A 20,616-nucleotide genomic window follows, 5' to 3' on the forward strand; every position below is an offset into this window, starting at 1 on the left:
CCACCTGGCCCTATGGTACCGGACAGGCCCTCCAATCCCAGCCCCTTGCAAGAGGTAAAAAAGAAAATGTGTTATATCTGACCACTCTCCCCGCATGGTCCATCCTCTCCTCCATCACTCACATCACCCCCCTTCCCCCGTCCCCCCCTCTCCTTCTTACTCCAGATGTCTATACCCCATTGAGTATATATGCTGTTTCCTCTCCTAGCCACCTCTGATAAGAGCGAAGATTCCCTCATTCCCCCTTGCCTTCCCCCCTTCCATATCATAGCAATAACTCATTGTTATAAAGAAAAATCTTATTATATAAAATATCTTGGCCTATTCCCCCTCTCCTTTTTTCTTTCTCCCATTACATTTCCCTTTTTTTCTATTGACTCCATTTTTACACCATATTTTATCTTCAAATTCAGCTTTCTCCTGTGCTTCATCTATAAAATCCCTTCTTCCTGCTCTGTTAATTGAGAAGGTTCATATGAGTATTATCAGTGTCATTTTTCTATGCAGGAATACATGCAGTTCGTCATCATTATATTTTCCCCTTCTCCTCAAATCTCTATGCTTCACCTGAGTCCTGTATCTGAAGATCAAACCTTCTGTTCAGCTCTGGCCATTCCAACAGGAACATTTGAAATTCCCCTGGTTCATTGAAAGTCCATCTTTTTCCCTGGAAGAGGACATTCAGCCTTGCTGGGTAGTTGATTCTCAGTTGCATTCTAAGCTCTTTTGCCTTCTGGTATATTATATTATATTCCAAGCCCTACGTGCTTCCAATGTAGTTGCTGCTAAGTCCTGTATGATCCTGACTGCAGCTCCACAATATTTGAACTGTGTCCTTCTGGCTGCTTGTAATACTTTCTCTTTGACTTGGGAGTTCTGGAACTTGGCTGTAATATTACTAGGGGTTGGGTTTTTGGGATCTCTTTCTGGTGGGGGGGGGGATTGGTGGATTCTCTGCATTTCTATTTTGCCCTCTGCTTCTAGAATATCAGGGCAATTTTCCTGTAGTAATTCTTTGAAAATGATGTCAAGGCTCTTTTCCTGATCATGACTTTCAGGTATTCCAATAATTTTTAAATTATCTTTCCTAAGTCTGTTTGCCATATAAGTTGCTTTTTGAATGAGATATTTCACATTTTCTTCTAATTTTTCATTATTTTGGTTTTGAAGTATTGATTCCTGATTTCTGGCAAATTCATCAATCTCCCTGAATTCTATTCTTTGTCTGAAGGATTTGTTCTCCTCAGAGAGTTTTCTTATCTCTTTTTCCATCTGGCCAATTTTGCTTTTTAAAGCATTCTTCTCCTTCATAACTTTTTTAACTCTTTTATCCATTTGACCTAAGCTGGTTTTTAGCATGCTATTTTCTTCAGCATTTTTTGGATTTCCTTGACTAGGCTGCTGACTTCATTTTCATGTTTATCATGCATCTCTCTCATTTCTTTTCCCAGTTTTTCTTCTAACTCTCTCATTTGATTTTCAAAGTCTTTTTTTGAGCTCTGTGATAGCGTGATCCCAATTTCTGTTTTTCTTGGAGTCTTTAGATGCAGGAGCTTGTGCTTCCTCATCTTCAGACTGAATATTTTGATCCTTCTTGGGCTCATTTGTAAAATATTTCTCAATGGTGTTCCTCTTTTTTTCTCTGCTTGCTTATTTTCCCAGCCTGAGCCTGTTTTGGCGGTGCTTCCTGAGCTTTTGGGACACTTCCACGAGGGTCTCAGTATGTGAGGCTCTGTCCTCCCTCCTGGTCTGTGAATGACCATATGCACCCCACTCTGCCTCGGGGCTGAGGTGGAGGGTGGCCCTGCTGTTCTATGGGGGGGCCTAGACTGCAATTAGGATCTGAATGTGGTCAGAGCCCCAGAGTCCTGTTCCAGGGGCAGAGCTCTGCAGTCTCTCTCTCTCTTCACTCCCCTCCCTAGGTTCAATGGGCTCATGCCCTGGGTGCTCCTGCTTACCAGCTCTGCCTGCCTCTGTTCCTGAATCTGGGCTGAGGTGGTCATGCTGCTCTCTATGTGCCCTGAGGGCTGGGCTCCATGTGCTCACTCTGGCAGACATCCCCCCTGCTGTTCCCCCAATTTGTGCCTGGTGGTCCCCAGGGTGTAGCTCAGGAGACTCCCCCACTGCTGCAAGCGGCAGCTCCCAGTAGCCTGGGGCTGCCTCCGGGAGATCTGAAGTTCTTTTGTTCTGGCGGGCCACCCCTCTGGTGGGCCACTCTTCTGACTCCAGGGAGCAGAGCCTTTCTGCTCTTTTCCAGGTTACCTTGAGTAGGAGAACTGCCTCACTGGGTCCCTTTGTGGGCTCTGTCTCTTGAAAATTTAGTTAGAGTCCTTAGCTTATGAGTTTTATGAAAGAGCACCTAAGACAAGATCCTTTCTTGTGGCCATCTTGGCTCCGCCCCCCCATAACATACTTTTGAATGTTTTTATTTTAGATAAAATTATATTAACTGTTTTCTAAATGTTGAACCATCCTTGAATATCTGTAATAGATCCAAATTGTCACAATAAATTGTATATTAAATAAATTATTGTAGTCTGGTGGAATTTTAAATCAATTCACAATTTCAATTTCAATTCAAAATTTAAAATCAATATTCATAAATGACACTGATTCTTTATTGATATATCTTTCTATGATTTTGGAATAAAATTATATTTGTGTCACTGAAGGAAACCAAATGCAAATAGTGGTATTTCTACAGCAGTTTTTTTTTTCAGTTTTCAATTTTCCGTCTTTTTAGAATATTTTGGTATAAAAAAGAAAAAAAGAATATTTTTGAAGTATTTGAATTTATCTTTCTTCAAAAGTTTGATAGAATTTTTATATAAATCCGTGAAGAGCAGAGTTCCTTCCTCCCCCACAATGGTAGTCAGTTCCTTTATCATTAATTCCATTTCCTTTTTTAAGATCATATTAAGACTTCCATTTGATATTTGGTTTGAGTATTTCGTATTTTTAAAGCAATCCTTTGAGATACTTAATACATATTTCTGTTAGATTTTTCCAGGTGTGAAAGAGAAATCTTAGACTCATAATTGTTATGTTACCTAGGTCTTTTTGCAATTGAGTTAATCTTTCCTTTTTGAATTTACTGTTCTCCTATTTGGTTTAATAATCATTCTGGTTTATTGATCATAGCAAAATTTTTGGCATGCAGCAGATACAGTTTTTAGGGAAAATCAATTTCTCAATTCATTCATAAACAAAAGAGAAAAAAAGAATTGAATGTGACATTTAAAAAAAATTTAGCAAAGTCACACAAGTAAGAATAACTAAAAATCAATTCTGATAATAGAATTGATAGTTTAAAATATTCGCAGAATTCTTATGTATACTCCTACACATATACATATATATATGCATATATAGAGAGAAAGTTTAAAGGTAACTTTTTATATGAAACTAAGAACTGGTTTTGGGAAAAACTAATACACACATACACACACACACACATATAATTAGCTTAATCTAAGTAAAAAACAATCAAACCCACTTAAAATGAACATGGTGAAATCACAACAAATAAAGGAAAACTATATGAAATTATTAGAAACTATTTTTTCAATTTTATTCAAACAACTAGTAACAGATTAAAAAAGGATGAATATTTACAAAAATTATGAAATATCCTGAATAAAAAGATAATTTTGAGTCAACAAATGTCACAAAAAGTCATTGTAAGTCATTAATTAACTCAAGAAAATAAAGACAAAATGAATTTATAAATGATTTCTAACAAGCCAAAAAATTATTGAGAAGTATCCCCTTATTTTTTGGATTTTTGGGGTACTACAAAAAGCTTCATAATAAATATCTTGCAATATAAACTTATTTTTTTTTGACTTTTTAGGAATATAGGTCTAGAAGTGGTATTAGGTTAAAAAGTATATTTAGCTTTCTGACATTTTGGGAATATTTCAGAATTGCTTGAGAATGTTTGGGCAAATTTCAACATTTGGGTTTGCCAAATATTAGACTACTGGGTTTTCTTCTTTATATTGTGTACCTAATCCATTCCACTGATCAATTTTTATAATTCCTACCCCATCCCAAACTGTTTATAACTATTATAACTAGGTGTTATGATTACATACAGTACTGCCAGGTTCTGTTCTTTCTGGTTTTTAAAAAAGTAATTTCCTTGATATTCTTGACCTTTTATTGCTCCTGATGAATTTTCTATTATTTATGTCTAACTCTCTAAAAAATTCTTTGGTAGTTTACTTGTTATGGTAGCAAATAACTAGGCTAATTTAGGTTGTATTGTAAATGTTATTCTATGTACCCCATCTATCCATGAGCAATTAATATTTCTATAATTATTTAGCTTTGTCTTTTTTGTATAGAGTGCTTTATAATTGTAATCATATAGCTTCTCCATGTATCTTACTAGGTAGACTCCTAAATATTTTATACTTTTTGTAGTTATTTTAAGTTAAATTTCTTTTCTTTTTATTAGATTTTTCAAGCAATATGCATAAATAGTAGTGATTTGTATGGGTTTAATTTACATATTGCAACTTCAATAAAAATATATAGTTTTGTAAATAAATCATCATTTTCAATAAGTGATAATTTTGTTTCTCCTTTGCCCATATTTATTTGTTCAAATTATTTTTCTCATTGCTATGGCTAGCATTTCTAGCAAATGTAAAATAACAATAGTGATAATGCAAAAATCTTAATTTACCCCTGATCCTACTGAAAATTCTTAGTTTTAGATTTCAAAAAATTTTTAGTTTTAGATAAACATTTATTACTGTTTTAAAGAAAACCCTTTTGTTCCTTTGCTTTCTAGTGTTTTTTCTTTCGTTCTTTTTAACAAGAAGAATGTTCTATGTGACCATATCTGTGTCATGGAATGAACTTGGTAGGACCTCTTTTTTGACTATTTTTCAAAAACAGTTTATGCATCATTGGAATCAATTATCCAATTAATACTGATTATAATTAATTATAGTTATTTCATAATTAAACTTCATATAATAATGAATTCAAATAGATATATAATATGAACATAATTGTTTATTAATTATCATATTTATATTTAGCTATTTATACACACTAATTATCATTTTTATAATTAGTTATTCATTAAAGGTTTGCTAGAATTTATCTGTAAAATCTATTTGGACCTAGGAAATTTTTTGGAGAGGGAGCTCACTTATGACTTTTTCAATTTATATTTCTAAAATAGGGTTATTTACATATAGTTAATGTGAATAGTTTATATTATTGTCAAAATACTCATTCATTTTATTTAGGCTGTCAGTTTTACAGGCATGGGGTTCAGCAAAATAATCCAATAAAGTAACTCTTAATGATGCTTTCTCATCAGTAATGAATTCAACTTTTTCATTTGATAGTGGCAATTTGATTTATTTTTAAACAAAGTTCACTAATGATCACTTATTTTATTGTTATAATTGTTCTAAAAAATAGGTTCTAGTTTACTTATTTATTAAATTTTCTTTGCTGCTTTCAAATTGTTAAGCTCTTCTTTGTTTTTTCAGAATTTCTGGGTTCATTTTTTTTTTCATTTCTTGGTTGTCTAGTTTTTTTAGTTTTATGGCCAGTTCATTGATATGCACTTTTTTTAAGTGATAGGAATTGGTAGTTTGAATTTAACAGAGAAAGTTTTTAATAAATAGTGAATAATATACTAATGAATTTTCAAGAGATGAATAAAGGTATACAAGTGACAAACCAAATGAAATTGGAATAAATTTCCTCCCAACTACCCTGGGAAGTAGATCATATAACTGGTTAATGTGAATTCATTTCTTAGAGTATGTTTAGATTTTCCCTTTCTAGTTGATTATACAGAATGTATATGCCAATATACATGAGGAACTAATTTCTTTTTTTTTAGGTTTTTGCAAGGCAATGGGGTTAAGGCCACACAGCTAGGTAATTACTAAGTGTCTGAGACCAGATTTGAACTCAGGTATTCCTGACTCCAGGGCCGGTGCTCTGTTCACTGTACTACCTAGCTGCCCTGGGAACTAACTTCTAATCATGACTGTGGAGCTAGTATTGTATAATGAAAGGTCTTCAAATTGACTTGAGAGATGGAAAGATGCAAAAGAAAAGCTAGTACTATGGGCACATACAAAAGTTTTGGGCACATAATCTCTTGGTCTTTTCCCTGACAGTTTTCAAGTAAATAAATTTGATTTGAGCTTCTTGGGGGTGATAGGGAGATGGGAAGAGATGATCAGTCTCTCAATCTGACTCCATTTCTTTTGTTTATTCTCTTTTTCTTAAGTGAGTAATTGGAGTCAATAGGAGAATCCACAAGAGGAGTAGCCAATGACATAATGCCTGAAAATTGAGGCAGAAAGACAATTTTGAGAGGACTGTGGAAGTTTTAGGGATTATCCCTTGCGACATAGATAAGCACTCTTTAAATGCTTTAGAATGTCACCAATCTTTGGAGCCTAGTGAAGAACTACAATTAAGGTAAATTTTATGGGGTTTCACAAAAGCTGAAAAATGTCCCCTTTGCAAAAGTTAATTGTTATCAACTGGTTGATTGATATTAGGGGCCATATAGGATAAAGATTCATATAGTACAATAAGTCACAACCCTTTAGAGTTGTACTAAAATTCAAGGAAAGCTGATTTATTCCCTATATGTCTTGACCTGACACTCTTAGGCTCTTTTGCTTTCTCCAGAAATTCTCTGAAACCTAAGAACACAAAATATGAAAGATGGCTATAAGAGTGATGGATCAATGTAAGAAGATTAAGGCGAATGGGAAAGTCATCTTATTGAGATTAAGCAAAAAATGTAGGGTGTTATAGTAGAAAATATGATTCTTTGCAAATAATTTCTTCATAAAGAAATCTATTGAATGTCAATAAGAACTAAACATAAAAAAAGAAAAAAATGCACATGTACTAAAACCTATTTTTAACTTACCTTTGCAAACTTTGCAGCAGCTATGAGGCAAAGTAATATGATGGGAATCTGGACAATTCAAGGGCTGACAGACTGAATTCTCAACAAACTTCATTGTTTTGTCCTGTAAGACAAAAATTTCATTATGCATAAGCAATTTCAGAATTCTTATCTACAGTTTATTATGATAGTTCTGGAGTATGTTTGACCCCAAACTTGTTGGAATAATCCACAATGTTACTCTCCTTAATTGAAATTACCAAATGTCCTCCTTCCTGATGTATTGGAGCAGTTTTTTGGCAAAAATTACATAAATCACAACTGTCAGGTTATGATTCAAAATAAATTCTACAACACTGAAAAATGAGAAAATATATTTACATTTTATTCAACTAATTTTCAAATTAACACACCCTTTAACAAATGCATAAGTCATCACATTCGATCCCATCTCCTCCAGCAAATTGACCCTCTGTTAACCCAAGTCACATTTGTCTTTATTCTCTCCATATCCAGGAGCTGTTTACACCTATGCCCATGTCATCACCATTCTTTTTTTTAAGGTTTTTGAAAGGCAATGGGATTAAGTGATTTGCCCAAGGCCACACAGCTAGATAATTATTAAGTGTTTGAGGACATTTGAACTCAGGTACTCCTAACTCCAGAGCCGGCGCTCTATCCACTGCACCACCTAGCAGCCCCTCACCACCATTCTTAAAAAAATATCCTCACTTGATCCTTCCATTCCTATTATCCTATGTCTAATTAAGAAGGCCATCTACAACAGTTGTCTCCACTTCCTCTCCCTTCACAATCTTAACATTTGCAATTTGACTTCTTGTCTCATTATTCAACTATAAATGCTTTTTCCCAGTTAATAATGTCCTCTTAATTGACTAAATGACTTTTACACAATCTTTTTTTTTGAGGGGGTTGTAGGGCAATGGGGTTAAATGACTTGCCCAAGATCACACAGTAAGTGTCAAGTTTCTAAGGCTGGCTTTGAACTCACCGACTCAAGGGTCATGCACACACACACACACACACACACACACACACATATATAGATATATATATATATATATATATATACACTATCTGTGCACTCTCTACTGCTTTTATTCAGTCTTCATCCTTCTTGACCTCTTTGTTGCTTTTGATTCTGATGATAACTTTTCTTCATGCTTCTCTATCCTGTTTTGATTTTTGGAATTCTACTTTCTCCTCAAACTACTTTGCTGGATCTTCACATTTCCATCAAGTCCCAGTTAGAATGCCACCTTCTAAAGGAAGTCTTTCTTAATCTTCTCCCACCTAATTCTAATACCTTCCCTCTATTGATTATCTCTTCCCTCTATTGATTATCTATTGATTATACATAGCTTTGTATAATATCTCCTTTAATATACTGTAAGCACCTTAAGATCAGGAATTAGGCCTTTTTTATCCTCATCACTTAGCACAATGCTTGGAACACAGATTGCCTTACATATATACAGAATGATTTTTATTCAAGGGAGGAAAATATATTAAGGGCAAAGAGTGAAGTTAGACTATAGAAAGGTATCAGTTAACCAAGCCAACCTAGCAGAGATACTTAAGCCAAAATGGTGGAGTGGTGGTGATGGGAAATGCTCTACAAAGTAAGAAAGAATTTCTAGTTTTAGTAGGACCAGGAGTTATGAAATGCCTTTGCCATACATATATGCTATCTGTGTACCTCTGTATTATTGAAATTTGAGCCCTCTTTTCACATAGATGTGTGAATTTGTGGGCAACTGAAACCTGGTTTTATGGAAGGAATATTTTGTAACTAATTTTTTTGCTAGGTCATTAAAACAAAAAGAAATAATTGTATCTACATTGATTATTAGTAGGAAGCAAAGAAATGAGGGGGTAATAATCTGTAGATTTAAAAAAATAGGAATTCCTGGGATACCTCTAGAATACAGGATATTAGTTACCCTCTGCGTACCCATAAGGCAAGAAAAAAGGGTAGTTTGTGTGTCCACTCTTAAAGTTGTCCAAATGCTAGATTGACATAAGATTGACATAATTTGAGAGACTCAATTGAGAGTCTAAAGAAAAATGATGGTTTCCAACTGTCCAACCTGTGCTTAACACTGACAAAGAGGAGGCATTAAATGCTTGTTGTCTTGACTTCACTTGCTAAGAAACATAATCTCAGTCTGCATTGTGAACCAGAAGCCTCTATTTGAAAAGATGAATTCATCACCAGTTGGTCATCTCTATGGTTGGTCATTGAATATCAGAGATCTTGTTTGTCAAAACTATTGTTTATCCTCAACGTTCTTTCTTCTCTATGCTTTATTTCAAGCAAATCTTCCTAAGTTTTTTCTGAAACTAAATGTATACTATTATATATATGTATATATATATATATATATATATATATATATATATATATGCCATAATCTATTCAGTTGTTGATAGCAGAGCAGATATTGATCATTAATTGATCAATTTCTTCTAATTTGAAGTTCTTTTCCACTACAAAAAAGTTGGTATGAATATGCTGGGGGCCATTTTCCTCTTCATTTGATTTCTCTGCCTTGTTGTGTCAAAGGGTATGCACAGTTTGGTGACTTTAGCATCATAGTGCCAAATTGTTTTCTATAACAGTGAGAAAAAAAATCTATCTGAAGTCTATTAATATCCCTATTTTCCATAACCCTGCCAACATTTATCATTTTCTTTTTGGGGCATCTTTACCAATCTAATGGGCTTAAGGTAGAATCTAATTCCCCTAATTACTGAGGCTTAGAGAATTTTTAATGGCTATAGATAGCTTGGATGCATTCTTTTTAGGAGTAACCATCCATTGCCTTTACTCCAATATTTATCCATTGGCAAATGACTCATTTGATTTTTTTAAAGCATTCAGTTTTATGTTCATTATATATATACTTCTATATAAACTCTGTAAAAATTAATCCTTCATATTTTTGTGTTTTATCACTAAATTGGATCATATTGCAACCTATTTTTGGATAAAGTAGGAGAAAAAAATAAGAGTAAACCAAGAAAATTATCACAAGATAGTAAAGCAATTGAAAAAAAAGGTCCAAAAACTTAAGAAAATAATTGTTTGAAAATTAAGATTTGGGCAAGGGGAAGCTAATGATGTTATTTATAACATACCAAGAAGTAATAAAACAAAATCAAAAGAATGAAAAAATAGAAGAGAATGTAAAGAATCTTATCAGAAAAACAGCTTATTCAAAGAACAGAATGAAAAGAGATAATAGAAGAATAGTCAGATTAACTATATACCATGATCAAAAAAATTTCCAATGCAATGTTACAAAAGCTAGAACAAGAAGACCAAACAGAAATAGAAAAAAAAATTCACCTATCCCTTTCTGAAAGAGATTCCTGGAGAAAAATTCAAGAAATATCATAGCCAAGTCTCAAAGTTCTGAAGTTAAGGAGAACAGATTGCAAGAAAGAGGAAAAAATGGGGGCAGCCAGCCCTGGAGTCAGGAGTACCTGGGTTCAAATCTGACCTCAGACACTTAATAATTACCTAGCTGTGTGGCCTTGGGCAAGCCACTTAACCCCATTTGCCTTGTAAAAAAAAAAAACCTAAAAAAAAGAAAGTGGAAAAACCAATTTAAATATTGTGGAGCTGCAATATGTGTATGTAATTCAAATCTGAAATGGTTCCTGATTGTTAAGACTGAGTTAAATTTTTATTCCTTTTATTTTGGGATCTGGATTTAATTGTTTTGAAAAGATCAATTTATGATTAAGTGATCAATGGCTGAGTTGAGATATCAAAGACTGCCTCCTTACTAGGGAATTTTAATACCACTTAAACCCAGCTAGAAATTGCTAAGAACATCTACCTTTAAATCAAGCTAATAAATGAAGTTTGAGATGAATGTCTGTAGGAAGTTTTTTAGAGCAAACTATACTTTGCTAGCACCCAGACAAGAGATAGAATGGTGTCCTTCGTTCATCCCCTTACATTTGAAAGTGTCTGTGTAATTTGCAAGCTTTGTGATGAATACCTCTCTGAAATGTTCTCACCTGTGAACTAAGGGTTCAAAGAAGAAGATGGGTCTCAAGTGGACAGGAAGAGAAAATAGAACCTGAGGGGGTATCAAGGATAGTGTGAGAGGACTTCAGATGCAAGAAATATATATATTGAAATAAGGGGAGGGGTTGAGTGGAATAGTCCCAGTAAAATCCATTGGGTTAATTTTCCTAGTGAAGTCCTCTAAGAGTTAAGAAATATTAAGGGGAAAAAACTATTATTATTGGACTATTCCTAGAAGGACCTTGCATTCCAAAAGAGAAGTTCATGAGCCACTTGCTTTATGATAAGACTATTTTTGCAAACTTGGGAGGACAGTCTCTCAAGTAACCTCACCATCTGGTGGGGAAAATATTATGAAAATATTTCATTCTTTTCTCTGTGTCTGCTGCTGGGGTAGATTTTCTTTGAATAAGATTGTACCTCTGGAGACCTAGTTAATGGGTTAAAGGAGAAAGTGGTTAGGGAGGGAGGACCTGCATTAGGACCTATATAATTTTGCTTGACTGTCCTTTAGGCACAGCTCTTTGATTATGAGTCTGCCCTTCTCTTGAGAAAAAAAATAAAAATTTTCTTTTGCTCAGACTAGTCTCTGAAAATTTTCTTTACTGTATTTTTGTCACATATATAATCGTTCTTAAAGAATTCTGAAAGCAATGATATGTGGGAACACAGACTATTCTAATGGACTGCCACCTGGCAGGAGCTGGCTTGCCGCCCTGAGAGATAAGGTGTGCTGGAGTCCTTGGGAGCTGGACATTCCACCCCACAGACCAAGGGCACTAGACACAGCTGTGTTTTACCACCTCCCCCTTAATGTACCCCCTTATCCTGTAATGCAAGATACTGCACAAATCCCGCTTGTGCATTGCCCTAATTACCTCATTATTCTTTGTTCTACCCCAGAAGACCTAACAGTATATATGTAATAGCTAAGCAGTAATAAAACTGAGCTGAAGGCATAAGGCAGTGGTGGCTTGACTCCTTATGCTCAGCTCCCTTCCAGGACGGAGGTTGTTACTGAGGGCCCCAAGGTGAAGCAAGCCATAACAATGATATATATGTACTTACTTTAAACATGGTTTGATAACTAAATAGGTTCATTATTAAAAGGTTGCTTTAGGGACAACTAGGTAGCACAGTGGGTAGTGCACCCTTCATGGAGTCAGGATGACCTGAATTCAAATCCAACCTCAGACACTTAATAATTACCTAGTTGTGTGACCCTGGGCAAGTCACTTAACCCCATTGCTTTGCAAAAAAAAAAAGCATAAAAAGATGGCTTTGGTAAAAAATTTCTGAACCTTTGCTGCTTTTCAATCCAACTGCTCCAGGACTTATTGTTGTTTTAGTAAGAAAACTGCTTTAAAACATCTTCCCAGAATTCTCTCCCTTTTTATACTTTTAAAAAAGGTCTCTTAAATGTCTTTCTTTTATCTTTTATTTTTAATCCATTCATGAGGACTCCAATGGATCAAGAAGTGTACAGGTCAGTATTTCTATTATTGTCATTTTCTTGACTGTTTTACTTATTTAACCTTTATTGTGTTTCTCTAGTTTGGAATGTTTAACATTTACAAAAAATCTTCTTGACTTTTTTTCATCAAGCAAAAATGTTTAAATGATTTTTTAGACTGAACATTGATCTATTTTATTCCTGTTAATAATAGTCTCAGGTTTGCAGAGTAAAATGTTTTGGGTAGTATCTTGAGCTTTTTTGAATTATGGAATATTATTCCATTCCCATTTTTGGATTCTAAGAAATAATCTTGGTTTATGCGAATTTCCTAAATTTGTATTTGAATGCCTTTCTCCTGATTCTTTACAGAATTGATTGCACATCTTTGGAATTGTTTTACATAATAACCATGTGTCTTTTATTTATTTATTTATTCTCTCTTTAACATCTTTGGAGTGTGTTACTATTATGAATTTAAATGTTTTATTGCCAATTATTTTTAATGTCCAGGTCATAAGTTCATTTTATACATATTAAAATAAAAAAGATAAAACTTGCACATAAAACTTCAAATCTACTTTGTACAATTCCTTTTCTCTTTTGAATCATTCTACAAAGTCTTGTTAGGTTTCCTTGATCTCTTAGGATTTGACAGCGTTTCTATGTTTTATCAAGTATAAATTCAATTTCCTTTGTCTTCTGATATTTCTTATAAAAATATTATAGTCTTTGATAAACTTCTTTCCCTTTAACACCCTCTCTATTGATTTATCTGTTTGTGCTTTAGACTTTTAAATGAATTTTCTTCCTCTTAAAATATTTAGTGATTTAATCTTAAATTTTCTTTTTTTAGGCTAGAAAGTTTTAGCTTCCTATTACATTGTCACTAACTTTCATATCCATCTCCTTTGATATTTTACTCAAAAGACTTGTTAGACTGCAAGGCTGCCTTAGACTCTTCTCAAATTGAGGAATTTCCTTTCACTTGCCTTGTTCTTTGCAGGAACTGAGTTAGGTCTATATAAATTTCTTTTTTTTTTCATTTTTAACATTTTATTTGTTTTCCAATTATATACAATAATAATATGTACCTATCATTTTTTGCAAGACTCTGAATTCTACAATTTCCCCTCTTCCTCCCTTCTCTACCCCCCGAAGGCTGTCTGACAGTCTCTACATTGTTTCCATGCCATACACTGATATAAATTGAATGTTATAAGAGTAAACATAACCCACCCTCCAAGAAGATGGGGAAACCTCAAGGAGAGAGAGAGAGAGAGAGAGAGAGAGAGAGAGAGAGAGAGAGAGAGAGAGAGAATGAGAGAATGTACTTTAGTCTGTGTTCAGATTTCAATGGCTCTGTCTCTGGGGTGAATTGCTTTCTTCATCATAAGTCCACCAGAGAAGTTGCTTCAATATTTTCCCCTCATTTGCTATTACTAGCTGTACCTCCACTCTATTCCTCCCCACTCTCATTTATTCTATTCTCTCTCTCCTTTCATCCTGGTACTGTCCAAAAGTGTGTTCCATCTGAGTATCCTCTCCCTCAGTCTTCCCTCTCTTCTATCACCTATTCCTCCCTTTCCTCCCCCCATTCCCTCTCATCCCATCCCTTTCCTCCCATCCTTCTCCAGGGCAAGACAGATTTCCTCAACCTATTAAGTGTGTATGCCATTTCCTCCCTGAGCCATTTCTGATGAGAATGAAGGCTCACTCATTCCCCCTTTCCTTCCCTTCTCCCCTCCATTGAAATATCTTTTTCTTGACTCTTATGTGAAATCTCTCAGCTTCTTCTTCATCTCCTTTTCCTTCCTCCCAATACTTTCCCCCATTGCCCATTGACTCCATCCCTTTACCACATCATACCATTATATTCTGCTCCTTCCTTTGTCCTATCTATATATGCTCCTTTTAACAGCTCTTATAAATAAGAAAGTTCATATGAGTTATCAATATCTTCTTCCCCTGCAGGAATACAAACAGTTCAACATCATCAAGTTCCTCATAGTTAGTCCCTCTCTTCCACTCCCTCTGTAGTTCACCAGAATCCTGTACTTGGAGATCAAACTTTCTGTTCAGCTCTGGTCATCTCAATAAGAAAGTTTGAAAGTCCCCTGTTTCAATGAAAATCCATCTTTTCCCCTGAAAGCGGATGTTCAGTTTTGTTGGGTGGTTGATTCTTGGTTGTAAACCAAGATCTTTTGCCTTCCGGAAGATCATATTCCAATCCCCAGGAGCCCTTAATGTAGATGCTGTCAGATCCTGTATAATCCTGACTATGGAGCCTCCATAGTTGAATTGTCTGTTTCTGGCAGCTTTTAATATTTTCTCTTTGATTTGGGTGTTTTGGAATTTGGCTATAATATTCCTGGAAGTTTTTCTTTTGGGATCCCTTTCGGGGGTGACTGGTAAATTCTCTCAATTTCTATTTTACCCTCAGGTTCTAGGATCTCAGGGCAATTTTGCTGTATTATTTCTTGAAGAATGAAGTCTAGGTTCTTCTCCTGGTTGTGGCTTTCAGATAGTCCAATAATTTTCAAATTATTTCTTCTGGATCTGTTTTCAAGGTCAGTTGTTTTTCCCATGAGATATTTCACATTTTCTTCTAATTTTTGGCTGCTTTGGAAGAGTTTTATTTCTTCCTGCTTTCTTGAAAAGTCATCAGCATCCTTTAGTTCCATTTTGCATTTGAAGGAGTTATTTTCTTCAGAGAACTTTTTTATCTCCTTTTCCAGCTGGCCAATTATGCTTTTTAAGACATTCTTCTCTTCATTTGCCTTTTTTTTTTTTTGCTTTTTCCATTAGGCCTAAACTGGGTTTTAACATATTATTTTCTTCAATTTTTTGTATATCTTTCACCAAATTTTTGATTTGGTTTTCATGATTTTTCTGCATCGCTCTCATTTCTCCTTCCAACTTTTCCTCCACCTCCCTTAATTGCTTTTCAAAGTCTTTTTTGAGCTCATCCATAGTCTGAGCCCATTTTCTATTTCTCTTGGAGGTTTTGAATCCAGAAGCTTCAATTTTGTCATCATCTGAGTATGTGTTTTCATCTTCCATGAGACTGAAGTAATTCTCTATGGTCAGATTCTTCTTTTTCTGTTGTTTACTATTTCCTCAGACTAAGGCTAATTTACAGCACTTCCAAGGCTTTGAGGTAGTTTTTTTTGGGGGGGACACCCACTGGGACCTTTATTCCTCCAAGGTCTTAAGCTCCCTTGCCTGTGCTTTGATATGTAGATGACCACAGCACTGCCCTCTGTCCTGGGGCTATAAGTCAGGATCCAGCTATCTTAGCATAGAAGCCCAAATTGCAAACAGGGTCTGAGTGTGGGCAAACAGCAGAGTCCTACCCCAGGGAGAGCAGAGAAATCTCTGAAGACTTCCTTTATGGTCTCTGAGGGTGAAGGCTGCTTTCTCCCAATTCTCACTGCAGATTCTGCTGCCATGTTCATCACTCCGCACTCACCCAGGTCCTGGTGAAGCACACCTTTCCCATGGAACTCTAAGTTATCTTGGACTGGGAAAATGTATCACTCAGTCTTTCTGTGGATTCTGCCCCTCTAGATTTTGGCTAGAGCCATCCATTGTTTGTTTGTTGGGGGTTTGGGGTGTCAGAATTCTCCGGAATGCTGTCTTCACGCCACCATCTTGGCTCTGCCCCCATCTAGATAAATTTCAGTCAGTCTTTTTCCAGACATGATTTGAGCCATGAATGGTGGCCCATGGAATCAATTCTGAAGATTCTTTCTAGCTGACCAAAACAGTATCTGTTAACTTTTATAGGATTTAAATACAGAAATATGAATATGATGGGTATAGTTATATCAACCCTGAAGTTTGCAAATCTAAGGTTAATTCCAAGCATAAGGAAGGAGAATTTCATCCCTACTCCTTTCCATATTCATATTGAATCTGTATCTTCTGTTTATTGCAGATTCTCTGCACTAAGTGGGGAATATATTTGCATTTTATAAAACACAAGACATTTTCTCCTTTTCTACATTTTTCAGAATACACAAGCTCTTGAACAACAGGTCTTGAATAAATACCTAAAAGATTAGTTTTCTATTCAGTGTGAGTTTATAAAACTGTTACTTTGCTAGACTTCTGTTTTCTTGTCCTGGGGATTCAATTGCATTTCCATTACATCTGATGTGTAATTGCTCATTTGTTTGTGTTTTGTTTTGTTTTTGTCTTTGTGAAAGAGAATAGGTTATGGATAAAATATGTAGTTTGTGATTCTTTGATCATTTTGGTCATGTGATTCAGAAATGGTTTGCTTAGTTACAAAATGCAAATACTAGCTCCTCCAAATAGTTTTTTAAAAAAAATTTGAAATGTTGATGTATTATTTTGAGGGTTGAGACTAACAAGATGGATCTTAATGATTTTTTCACACCTCTCTAAATAGGAATTATGTGATCAGAGATAAATCAATTTCAGATATCTCTGTGGCCTATGACCCCAATAACCCAAACACAATAAAATATTGATGAACTAACAACAGGGAAAACTGTCTAGTGACTGACCTGTGGGTTTTAATTTTTATGAGCAAAAAAATAACATAACATTTAGCATGGAATGTGTATTCAATTTTGTAATTACATCACTAATAAATAATCTCATTGATGTTAATTTGCTTTGATGTTTTTAAGTAGTATTATGATTGGAACATAGTACATAGAATTTTCAATTGATCTGTGGGATGCTTTCCACTTGTATGATGCAGTTTAGTCAGTATGCACCTATCTTTATATACAGTTGTGTTGTTGGTTTGCTGTTTTATGTTTCTTTTGTGCTTTGCACCTTTGCCTGTTGTATTGATCTCCCCACTTTCTGAGAAGTTATAAGGCAACCTTCTATATTTAAGAACTTTGACCCCAGAGCCTTCACATAGTGCTATGTCCACTGAATGTGGACTGTATATTTCTCTCTGATGTGGTCTTCTAATAAAAATTTTATTTTAATGCAGCCCTGCTCTAGATCATATTGTTTGCTTATTTAGCACCCATTCCCCTATCACCCAACACACTTCTGGAGCAGGATTACATAAGTTCTCCCATGATACTTGCCACAGAACTCAACTCCAAATACTTTACTTTTTTTTCCTGTGTTAAAAAGATTCATAGGGCCAAAATTTGTTTGGCTTTGATAGCACTGTGGCAGTATATGTGTGATAACAGCCTGGCCAGGAAATGGAGAGAGGAAATGGTAGTAAAACACATGTGGAAAAAATCTAGCTGGGATTCAGCTGGGGTTAGTTATGTCCCCCAAGAAGTGACTGGGGACAGAGATTTTGGCTGCTGTACTGTAAATTTCCTTTGTCCAACCTAAGAGAAGACTGAGATGGATTTAATCACAAAATATGATCTTTCCAATGAGGGATCTTTCTAAGTACCAAATCTTCAGTTTTAGAGGTCCCCTTCATAGAATTTCTCTCTTCTTTCACAGGAGAGATTTTTCCTTAGGAAAAGGGAAATATGAGTTCCTAGAGGCAACTGACAACAAAAAGAAGTGCATGGTTCTAGAGAGAAGATTTCAAGACAAATGGAAGGGAAGGAAATGACTAAGAAAATGTAAAAAGTTGATAACAGCTCTGAAGCAATACCCTTTATATAAATTTCAGCAAGTATTATTTCAATAAGGGGGGGTAGCATGGGATAAGAATAAGAAAGTTTAGAAGAAATTCAAAATAAGATACCAAAATGTATTTTAGAAACTTTAATTCCATAAAGAATACAGGGACTAAATAAGGATTGAATAACTATCAAAGTCATGATTTAAAGAATAAAAGTCTAGAATAGACAGAATGGCAAGATAAATAATGAAAAGAAGAAGGGGGGAAATTCCTTTATTAAGAAGGTGCAGAAAATGAAATTGAAAAAGTTAAGAAAAAACAAATTGAAAAGAAGAGGGAGAAGTTTTACTTGATTACTTAACAGAGAAGAAAAAGAACGTATGATTAAATAGCTAAATAAAAACAAGGAAGGAAAAAGAACTAAATGAAACTTCAAAACTAAAGGAAGAGGTTAAAAAAAGAGAAAGGGGCTTGGATTTAAGTATAAAAAGGAGAACACTGTTGGTAATAAGATTGATTTAAAATAGATTGAGCCAAAATAACTAGAAAGAGTATTGAATTTACAGAGGAAGATGGAAAAATCTTAATTTCAAAAAATATTAAAAAACAAATGGAGGAATATATAATCCTAACTCATAACTTTATATTAAAACAAAAAGTATGACATGAAATGAATATGGAAAATAAACTGCACAATCCATTTGTGCATAAGAAACAAAATTTAAAGACAAAAACAAAACAGAACAAAAATGAGAGGTTAAAATAAACATTTATTTTGCATCATAGGAATAAAAAACAGGAGTTGCAATCATGATTTTAGATAGCAAAGAAGAAATATTACAAACATGAAAACAATAAAAAGGAAGTTACATTATACTGAAAGGAGCAAATCAAAATCAATACTGAATTTAAATGTTCCAAAAGTCTTAGCATCTAAATTAATCAAGAAATCATTTTTAATGTATAAGGAAATATGGACTTATCATAAAAATGAGAGGTTTTTTTTTCTGAGTTTTGAATGAATTCTAACAGAAAGATAAACAAAAAGTAAAATATAAAACTGGAGTTAAAAAATTTAAGGCATCTTTGGAATGAGAATGATAAAAAATATGCATTTCTTAGAATCATATGGAACCAAGCACAGCTAGGTGGCATAGTAGATAGAGCTTCAGCCCTGGAGTCAGGAGAACCTGAGTTCAAATCCAACCTCAGACACTAATGATTGCCTAGCTGAGTGACCTTGGGCAAGTCTTAAATAAAATAAAATAAATTTTAAAAAAAGAATCATATGGAACCCTTACAAAAATTAACCATATATTTGGATACATAAATATTTCAAACAAATGTAAAAAAATTTTTACCAAATGTAAGAAATACATCCTATACAGACCACAATAAAAAGAAAAAAAGTAATTAGCTCAGTGAGGATAAACAGAATCCAATTAGAGACTTAACAATGAAATTCTACATAATTAGTCAGTCAAAAGAAATCATAGAAACAACAATTATGTGAAAAAAGTGATAATGAAGAAACATACCAAAATTTCTGGGATGCATTTAAAACAGTCCTGGTTGGGGGGGGATCATATACTTACAAATAAACATAAATAAAATGTTATCACCCCCCCCAAAGAATTCTACAAATTATTAATAATAAGAGAAAAACAAATCAAAACAACCCTGAGGTTTTATCTCATATGGAGGAAGCAAGCTAAGTTCCTAATAAGATCTGAGTGAAGAAAAGATGTCCAACATTGTCACTTACTATTCAATATTGTCCTGGAAATGTTAGCTATAGCAAAAAGAATTTGAAGGTATTAGAATAGGCAGAAAAGGAAATAAAACTATTGCTTTTTGGAGATGATATGGTGGCAAACTTAGAGGATATTAGACAATAAATTTTAAAAACTCCTAGAACATAACAAATGGAAAGAGCAACTACCAAAAAAACTTGAGAATAAATGATGAAATATTTGTAAAGAACAAGCTTGGTTTGAAAGAAAAGATTTTTAGTAAACAATCTCATCTCACTCCTTTGCAGAAGTAGATGATCCACAAACATAGCACTTTGCACATTTTCAGACTTTCTTTGATGAATTGATTAGTTAGGCTGGTTTTTTCTTTTTTTTTTCCTTTGGTCTTAAACTACTGGTTTTTTATGGGGATGGTTCTCTGTGAGAAGAAGGAGAAGGGTCACTGGGAAAACTATATTATTGTAAAAAAACAATAAAAACTTATTTTAAAAGAGAAAGATATTATATATATATACACACACACACACAAAACACACCATACACACAAATGCATAAACCTGTGAACCTGCACAAAACTACAATTTTACTTAATAATTCTCCCTTGCTTATCTTATGGAACCTTCAATTAACATCTAAGGGTTTAGTAATGTTTTCTTCTTATCTTGCTGAGGTTTTATGATGATCATTACTACAATTCCAAGCCTTTCATTCTCAGGTTTTTATTTGACAGATATTTCAATCTTCTGTTTATAATCAATACCCCATGTATACTTCATAAACATCCTAGAAACCATTCATTCCTTACCCAATCTATAATTTCCTCAGGTATGTAATGAATATTCAGTTAAGAAAACT

General features: G+C 34.2%; 1 protein-coding gene across 1 annotated transcript in view; it reads right to left on the minus strand.

Annotated features, from left to right (window-relative positions):
* Nucleotides 1-20,616, minus strand: part of NELL2 (neural EGFL like 2) — a 193,486-nt gene that overhangs the window by 90,871 nt on the left and 81,999 nt on the right. The window contains exon 11 of the mRNA XM_074194879.1: nt 6,929-7,031. Coding sequence (XP_074050980.1) covers nt 6,929-7,031 — 103 coding nt within the window. The remainder of the gene's footprint in view (nt 1-6,928; nt 7,032-20,616) is intronic.

The sequence above is a fragment of the Macrotis lagotis genome, chromosome 7 (genome assembly GCF_037893015.1).
Source record: "Macrotis lagotis isolate mMagLag1 chromosome 7, bilby.v1.9.chrom.fasta, whole genome shotgun sequence".
NCBI classification, from domain to species: Eukaryota; Metazoa; Chordata; class Mammalia; order Peramelemorphia; family Peramelidae; genus Macrotis; species Macrotis lagotis.